Source organism: Zootermopsis nevadensis, unplaced genomic scaffold, assembly GCF_977971745.1.
Source record: "Zootermopsis nevadensis isolate Lab colony 2312 unplaced genomic scaffold, Znev_1.0 Znev_ptg000021l, whole genome shotgun sequence".
Taxonomy (NCBI): Eukaryota; Metazoa; Arthropoda; class Insecta; order Blattodea; family Termopsidae; genus Zootermopsis; species Zootermopsis nevadensis.
The window spans coordinates 17,475,555-17,485,370 of NW_028259153.1; the positions used below are offsets into that span (position 1 = coordinate 17,475,555).

At 34.3% G+C, this 9,816-nt stretch overlaps 1 protein-coding gene across 1 annotated transcript; it reads right to left on the reverse strand.

Annotated features, from left to right (window-relative positions):
* Positions 1 to 2,358: 2,358 nt before the first annotated feature.
* On the reverse strand, positions 2,359 to 9,759 carry Sirt2 (NAD-dependent protein deacylase sirtuin-2). Its single transcript, XM_022085542.2, has 8 exons — positions 9,545 to 9,759; positions 9,292 to 9,470; positions 8,357 to 8,453; positions 6,951 to 7,183; positions 6,729 to 6,852; positions 5,868 to 6,060; positions 5,207 to 5,393; positions 2,359 to 4,635 (listed from the first exon to the last, which is right to left on the reverse strand). Exons 1-8 carry the CDS (start codon positions 9,564 to 9,566, stop codon positions 4,510 to 4,512), a joined length of 1,161 nt encoding a protein of 386 aa, XP_021941234.1. The 5' UTR covers positions 9,567 to 9,759; the 3' UTR covers positions 2,359 to 4,509.
* Between the last annotated feature and the right edge of the window lie 57 nt (positions 9,760 to 9,816).

Genomic DNA, 9,816 nt, shown 5'->3' on the forward strand with positions numbered 1-9,816 from the left:
GGTTAATTAAATTTCAGGTAGCATAATGTAACTTGGGGCAAATGTCATTAATTTGAGTTGTCATGATAACAGTAATTTTCAGTGTGTTGAGATAAGAATAGATTATCCAAGTTACTTCAAAGTCAGTGAGGAAAAATACCAAAGTAGTCTCAGAATTACAAACCACTGGGACAAAGAGATGCTCATTACCTAAAGATGGAGAGACAAACTGTATGTGAGTCTTGAGTTTCGCTTGAGAGCAACTCGCATTTGATGTATTTATTTACAAACACATAGCGTTTCTACTGGTAATGTCTTAAAAAATACGTAGATCGTAAAATTAATAAATTCATACATTGTGAACGCCATACGCCAAAATTGTTAAACAGTTTGCCTACATATTAGGCGGACACAATGGTCCTTTGCATGTACTTTGGGGAAAATGGCGACTTGTATTCGGGGAATAGGACAGCTAAAGAGGTACAAGCCCGATATAACCATAGAATGTAATAAATGTAAACAGTATGGATCATCTATGGTATGGACTATTGCTGCTCTCTCGTGATAGTATCATAACCTTGTGGATAGTATTTCCATAGTTATTGAAAGCTGACCTCGTATGACTGTTCTAGGTACTATGATATGTGAGATTTGAGGTTCTCAGGCCCAAAGATAATACAGTGCCCACGACGGCGAGTATGTTGGTACTATCTGTGGCGGCGAGTATGAAGATGGCTGTTATTTGGAATATTGCTGTGTAGTCTGGTGAAAGCTTACAGGCATTGTAGTCGTAGCTGGCTGCTTACATCATTTCTGTATCATACTATTGACGACAACCTTCTTCCGGTTTTCTGTACAGCAAATTAGACATGAGGTAAGACAACAAGAATGACGCTGTTATATTTATTGAACATAGCAGTTATAATCTAAAGAATAAATACATTATTATGGATGCCATCGTTGGAGGCCAATGTATTTTATTCCCAACGATGGATACATTATAGGGAATATAATTCATCAGCTGCTCTATGATTTCAGCTTTCAAGGTTTAGCTTTGTCATGCCATTCATGGTGTATATATATATAGCAATAGAGGAGGCGGTGTCCAATGATTCAGATGAATGTAGCATAACTTAAGGATATTATCATCTGTTGTATAAAGAAATTGTCTCACAGTAATGTAGAATATCACTCAACCTAATGGAATAATAGCAGTGCATTGCTTTAGCATGCAAAATATGTCACTCATTTGCCTTTCTTCAGGATTCATGGACATAACTCACTCTACTGTTATCAATGTGCTATAGTGCCATCATAACACAATGGTTCTAACATTATTAAAACTTGAAAACCTGTGTGATCAAGCAGAATAAAAGTCAGACTTTGAAAGCTCTTGGGTTCAAACTAGTATATATTGCAGAATTATTAGAAAGTTTTGTCTACTCATGGAGTGGAATAAAGTGATGTACGTCACATTATCTTGACACTTGGTGTCTCAGTTGTAATGTGCACAAGAAATTGAGGTGATCACAAGCAAAGAAAAAATTATTGAATATTTAATATACAAGAAAATGATCCAGAATTGTTTCTCTGTGTGTGAAAGGTTAATGCACGATATAATTCTGTATATAATGAAGTAGTTTTATTTTTGTTACTGATTTTTCTAACCATTTGATTTTACTCTTTGCAATTGTTGTGCTTGTATACTACCTGAAATGAAAGCACCATCTCTTTCTTCTCAGTTTGATTGATGAATGTGAATTATTTGTTTTATAAATGTAACTGTATTTGAATAGAGATCTGACATTGATAAATCAAAGTAAATACACAGTCAAACACATTTCAATTACTTCAAGTATTGATGAGGTAATGTTTATATGCTTTTGCTTAAGTTAGTAGGCAGCTACATTGAGATTCATTACAAATATTTCTGCATTCTTTTTGGGTGAAACTTAGTTCAGAATTACATAAGAAATGTATGTTACTAACGCCTGTGGTTTTAATTACCTTCACAATTTGTTCTCTTTGTCTCATATTGTTAGGGTGATTAAGTTAAGGATGAATGGGTGGGATGCATACCATCCGTAAGGCAAGAAATAGATATTCACCCAAAATTTTGGTTGGAATACTGAAGGTAAAGAAGAAGCTTATTAGACTTAATCAAATGTGGAAGGATGGTGTTAAAATAGGTCTTGAAAAAATAAGTTGTGAAGATGTAGGATATATTCAACTGGTTCTCAACAGAAACAGACAATGGAATTTTGGGAATATAGTGCTAGAAATCCAAAAGTAGCAGAATAAATAAACAGCTACTGAAGGAAGATCTGTCACATGTAGTTGGACTATACATTAACCATTGCAGCTAAATAATAAAATGAACAGGATTCAACATTCATTTATTATCTTATTCAAAATACAACAAATAGATACAAAGTTTATTTAGTTTCAAACCAGGTACCCATATGACCTGTTAATCTAGCAATGTCAGCGGTAGCAAGAGATGTGAAAGTTTGCAGAGATGAAAAAAAACTGATATTTTTTATATGCGGAAGGGCACAGCTTGACATTTTGAAATTAACTTGCCAACACGTGTAGCAAATCAAGGTAACTGTAAGTTGTGGTGTAAATATGTGACATGAGCCATGAATGAACTTATAATTTGGAACACTGAATGCTGCCAAGTTGCAGGTCTACAAATTCAAACATCTATGAATGCATACTCTACAGACCACTGCAGCATCTAACTTTGTTAAATGATCACATTTCATTGCATAAATTCATTTCCTGATAAAACTCTAAAGGATATACTAGAGAGAGTAACCTTTTGCAAGACAAAACTGTCCAGATGCCCAGTTGTTCACACTGAAATTTTTCATACCTGTAAGGTGAAAAGCATACCAAATATGCCCTTCCGACCTTCTTTACGATACATTTTTGTGCTTATGCAAAGCTTGTACCACTTCAACAACATGATTTCCATAGTGATCAAGTTCATTTTATCTCTTTCCCACACACATGCATGCACATACACTATGTTTCTGCCTTATGTGTCAACGTTGCTTATTTAAAATATGGGACACAGTAAGTTAGGTAAATCATTCTGAATTGATAATTTAAACTTCAAGCTTACTAAAGATAATGAATAACATTTATTTTCTCTTTAACCAGAAAATTGAAGACCTGTTTATAATTTATAAAGACAACATTACAGCAGTCAGTCTATAATTTACAAGAAAAGGTAATTTACTGATAAATTAAATATGTTTATGTCCTATGAATTGTATGCAAATAATCTTAAAACTTTGCATACTGTGTAGTGTGTTAGAATATAAATAAGGAAACAAACAACTATTAACACTATAAAAAGTTGTCAGTGGAACCACGGTTCCGGAGAATTTGACGTAAATACGTCTATACAGAAAGGAAGTTTATATATTGGCTTTATTCTAAATATTTCCTTCATACATGCTTTACATTTGAGATAAGTTTGATTAAGACATTGTTTATTTAACTTGAATTAGTTACGCTTAAGATGGGTCTGTGGTAGCTGAATGTAATGAAATGTAATGTAAGGTAAGGTAAGGCAATGTAATGTAATGTAATGTAAGGTAATGTAATGTAAGGTAAGGAAATGTAATGAAATGTTTTATAGGTAACAACAATGCCAAGTAAACAGGTGACGTTTCCTAGGTAACAAAAATGCTGAGTAAATAGATGTTCCTTAGGTAACCATTATTGTCGATTTGTTGATAAACAGATGAAGTTTCCTAGGTAACCATTGTTACACTTTTTCCTTTCACTTTTTCATTCCACTTTTTGCCGAATGACACTGACCCTAAAATATAGACATATTTACATCAAAAAGACACTATTGCCAGACTCGTTTCAACCTCAAGAGGTCATCATCAGTGGCATCAGGGAAATCAATTCATTTAATTAAATGGCTCAAACTTGATTTAGAAAATAAATAATGAATAGGACATTTGACAAAAAGTATTTTAAGCGACACTGCACCAGATGTTGTTATTCATAGGAATAGACTCTGCACTTAGCTATTTGTCGGGTGGCCGTAGCTGTTCTGGAGTTCACAGGTACGGACGACGCAACTACAGCTTGTCGCAGACCAGCTACGGCCACCAGACAACCGGATAAATAGCTAAGTGCAGAGTCTATCCCTATGAATAACATCTGGTGCAGTGTCGCTTAAAATACTTTTTGTCGAATGTCCTATTCATTATTTATTCTCTAAATCAAGTTTGAGCCATTTAATTAAATGAATTGATTTCCCTGATGCCACTGATGATAACCTCTTGAGGTTGAAACGCATATGGCAATAGTGTCTTTTTATAGTGTTAATAGCTGTTTGTTTGCTTATTTATATTGTATGCAAATAATTATGTATTTATCTCTTCACAACTGGTTTACAGAAGGTAACACTGCATCTATGAAATTCAATATGAGAACAAAACTATGTTTAAAGCTGCTGTTTAATAGAAAGTTACAATGCATATGTTTACATATTCAGTACATTCAATGGTTTTTTGACTCTGCTCTTTTTTTCTCAGAGGGATATTTTATTTTTCTTTTGGAGGCTTCTTCTTTCTTTTCTTTGTCAATTCGTGCATGCTCTTCCTTAACAAGTGTGCTCAGCTCATCCTAATAAAAAAAAGACAAAGTTCATAATTTTACAAACATACTTCTGAAATGGTACAAACAACAGTGCAATTTAATGCAGAGCCCAACATTTTACATGGTTATTATTTATATATCTTGAAGAATTATGTTAAGTTTTACAAGTCAAACTAAAAATTAATTCACTACACTAAAGCCTTTTAAAGAATTATACCATCATCATCAAAGGAAGCCATGCATCACAAGTTCTTTCAAAATTATTTCTTGTTCTCCCAGGTCAGTGCCTGGTGCAAGGCAGGAGTTCAGTCATAGAAACAACATTTAACAAATATAGCCATACATAATATAAGTAGGTGAACAGAACAATAAGACTTCATATTGTGACTGTATGAAAATTCATTGGGTACTAAAACACTATTTACTTTCAAACCAAGAGATGGAAATTGAACTTCCATCAAAATATATTTTGTAAGTTCTGTTACAAAAACAAAATGAAAGTTAAAATTTAATAAGCAATTGTACTGAGAGGTTCAAAAAAGATAGTGTATGACAATACATCACAAATGCTAATGTACACTATTTCACAAGAACTCACCCCCCAGCCAAGTTTATCTGACAACATCTGACATCCCTCATCACAATCTCCCAGCCATGCCACATCTCGAAAGTTGTCATCCGAGTCAAAGTCCATACCACTTCCCATTCCCAACAGTGTCATCAGCCGGTCTCTCTGACCAGCTTTCTCGCGATTAATCAGCAAGCGTGGACATTCTTTTGGCACTCTGTTATAAAATACAAAATATCTAAATCAAAAATATGTGACTATAACAATGAAATTCTTTGTAATAATTCAGAAATATTACCAAAACTGCAGTCAGAAATCAAACTCAATTTAAACAGTACAGTTATAGAGACTGTTAGTGTATAATGTTTATTACTTTGTATAAAGGTAACAACAAAATGTAATGGACATAGGGCAGAGTGCCACAAAATGTGTATTCCGTACAATAAATAAAGTGTGTGTACTACTGACAGATAAAAATAAGGATTCATAAATGTCTGTAAGTAATTGCCACTTTGGATCTTGGAACAGAAAGAAAAGCTATCTAATATAATCTTATTTGCACTAAAAATGTCTATGGTAAAGATAATACAGTCAGAACCTGTACAAAATTCAATACCAACAGACACAAACCAAAGTTTATCATATGAAATTTGCCTATAAGAATTCAAAAATGTACATTATAAAAGTTTACCTGTCTATTAAAGATGCAAATGGTTGCACAGCAAGAGATGAACCTAAGATGATCAGCAAATCACACTTAGAGAAATCTTTTTCATTGCAGGAAAAGAAGCGTGTTGGTAAATTTTCTCCAAAGAAAACTATATCTGGCTTTACAACACCATTACATTTTTCACAAGTGGGAACTGAATCAGAGAATATTTGTTCTGAAAGAAAACATACACATTAACTTATAAAATACAATATATTTAAGCAAATGCATAAGTTAGAATATTTTGACCTTAGATATGTAACTCTTGACTTTAACAGTAAGTATCCAATGATTTGAAAACTGTTTTCTTCTGTTCCGTACATCAGACATATTGAACTTACCATAAAACTGTATCTCTAAAATAAACTGAATAAACCTGATGATTAATAATTTTTTAGATCAGCTTTTCTCATATAGCCACCATATACTTTTACTGCAGTTGTAGATACACACTACAGCCATAGCAATCTAAGAATAAAATTAAAATTTCTATAATACTCTGATGTTACTATACTAGGATTCGTAGTTCTTGATGTAGAGGTGTATGATATGCAAATGTAATTATCATGTGCACTAAGACAAATGATCTACGATTCAAACACACAGTATCTGTAGGTAAGAGCACAGTGAGTTCCAAATGTGCAGTAAATCCCATTCTCTTGGCCCTAGCAGTGAAATAGAAGCCTTAGAAATGCTAATGCTGACTATTAAAGCCTAGTGTAATAAAATAAAGACTTTAAAACTACTCAGCTGGGGAATAATGGAAGTAAATATGACAATGAATTATATGGCTGACAGAACTCACACTTATTTGCCTATTTCAAGAACAGTCAGTAGATCTACCTTTCATCCACTCAATTTCATATTCTTGTTTGCATTCAAGACAGTGAGATGTATGGAATGTTCCATGAGCCTCCACAATCTTCTCTGCAGGTAGGCCTGCTACTCGCTCCAGTGTGTCAATATTCTGTTTTACATAAAGGGCAATTATCAATATGGAATAACAAACTATTTGAGTAACAAATTTACTACTGTTAAAAGTTCTAGATATAAACATTTAAAAACCTGTGTATAATGACGACGTAGCAGGCCCTTCTCGTTTAAAAGTCGTATGAAATAATGGGATGTAGTTGGCTTAAAAGAACCAGGATACAGTTCCTTGGCAAGAGTGAAGAATGGTTGTGGATTACGCTGGAAAAAGCCTATCTCAAAGATTGCTTGCGGATCGGGTAATTTGTACTTCTCTAAGTTGTGGTAGAGGCCAGATCCTGGGGAACGGAAATCAGGAATACCAGCAGCTACACAATGAAAGAAAAGGCAATGTTAAAAACTATTATACTATTTTAGTATTTGAAGTAGTTCTTACTACACATACCACCTAGTTTAACATTTAGTAACTCTGCATTTTGCCCACAGTGTGTGTACATATGGGTTTCATATGATTCACAGAGCAAACAGTGATTATTTCCTTAAATAAAATTAACTAATTGATAAGTGTTGTTTTATTTGTGGTATGGACTGAATTTTTAAATATCATTCAGATGACCTTCAACTTCAGAAGTTTGAGCTTCAATAGGTGTAATGCCGGGTCTACAATTTATGAGGCTGTGGTCGTGCTTGCATTGCGTGGTCGGCCGGCGCTCTGTTGATGTGGGCGGAAGTTGTGCGCGTTCTTCCGGTGGGTGACCGGCGAATCAGTTTCAGTGCCGCTAGTAACAGTGAACTACGATATTTCTCGTCACTAATACATTAATTGTTCTTACCTTAAATCTCAAAAGATGTTCAAAGTGACTTACTTGTGCTTGCAGGCAAGCTTCACATCTCGTTAACATGTTTCGAAATACTCAACGAAGCTCTTCTTGGGAAATTGCCAAATATTTTCTTTAAGTGCTTCTGCAGTGTGCGGATTGTTTATATAAACTTTGTTCTTCAGTATGCCCCACAGGTAAAAATCGCAGGGTTTAAGTCTGGGGAACGCGGAGGCCACTGATCGATAACTTGTTCACCAAGCACTTCTCTTAATGCTAACATCGACCGATCAGCTGTGTGAGCTGTAGCAGTGTCTTGCATGAAGAAACCGTAAGTCTTTTCTTCGTCGGTCATTTCTTGGAAAAAGGGTCTAACTATTAAATTTACATAACATTCACAATTTATCTGCACACTTGAATGCCACTCTACCAAGAACCTTAATGAAGCAATGGTTACACTTTGGTGTCATTCACATCAGTCTGTTATAACAGTTCTGCAGATCGCAGTCTTCCATGGTTCTATATTTGACTGGTAACAAATTCAGGTCACTACATCCGATAATATCTTGTAAAATTACTGTATTATTATTATTTACTAATATTGAATATATGTCAAAACTGTGAAAATGCAATGGCACTATATCATTTATGGTACATAAATGAAAAATTTAATGTAGTACTGCCTCATATTCATAAAACAATATAAAACATAATTTCACTTACATGTGGATATACCAGCTCCTGCCATTGTGATTACATTTTTGCAGTTCCCATCTTGAATGTACTTTATAACACCATCAACAGATGCCTCTGTTAGCACCTGGAAGCAATTTTCGACCTAAGTATGACTATACGGAAGGGTCATTTGGCAAAAAAACATAACGTAGATGTGTAAGATCCATATCAACAATGTGTAAATATGGATCAACAAGAATGATCACATTTTATATGCGTACATTGTTATGTTACCTAAGAAGCTAATTGCTACGTCATGTTTACTCGGTATTGTTGTGTTACATTACATTCAGCTACCACAGACCCATCTTAAGAGTAACTAATTCAAGTTAAATAAGCAATGTCTTAATCAAACTATTTACTCAATTGTAAAGCATGTATAAAGGGAATATTTAGAATAAAGCTAATATATAAACTTTCTTTCATTGTATTTATTGCCTAAATATAATTTAAATACAAAGACATATTTACGTCAGATTCTCCGGAACCGTGGTTCCACTGTCAACTTTTTATTATTATTACTTTAAAAGTTAACAGTTGAGCCTATCATGACCAAGCAGTTTCAATTATTCGTTTAATTAAAATAAATATCTACAATCAGAAACAAATTGATAATGAAAGTGTGGCACTCACTTGCAGCAAATCTTGCCTATCTGTCAAGCACTACCTGTCTTAAACCTGGATGCTACTCAAGTATCCACCAAACAGCATGAAATTTGGACAGAATACCTCTGAAGGTGGGAAAAAAGAAAAAAACATTTTTTCTGAGGCCACAATCAAACCCCTATCTCTGAAATGCTAAAGATATGTATTATTACATGAAGGTTACTCTTATTTAGAGAGATCCTTGACCACTAAGCCTACGATACAGTAGATGTCAAAATGTTTCTACCCACTAATAAATAGCTTTACTACCTGTATACCTTAGCCTTTCCTTCTGATACTTCTTTCTTTTTATCCTCATAGAATCCTAACTTCTCAGCCAAATATCTTCGAATCATCTCAACTGCTCCTTCATCTTCATTGTTCCGCTGAAGCCCAGCTTTAGATGAACTGCCACTGCTCACACCACTTGCAGATTCTTCTTTTTGAGGTCCATCCCCTGCATATATTATCACTTATCATAGCGAAAAACTTCTTTTAAGTGATTATAGTACATACGTTTGAATTTCTTACCGTCTGTCACTGAAGACGCCATGAACGAAGAACGAAAATACAGCTCTTGTTTCACTTGTATTACTCTAATGTACTTCAATTTATAGTTGTGAGACCACCAGCAGCATTACAAATCATACTTGGCCTCACAGTCAGGTAGCCGAAAAATTACGGAATTAATTGGACACCATTACTTCACAACACCACAGAAGACGATCACAGACAATTACTAAGTGACTTAGTATTCTCTCTGCTATAGAACCATCGGCCGTTGTGTTGGCATTATGAAGGGA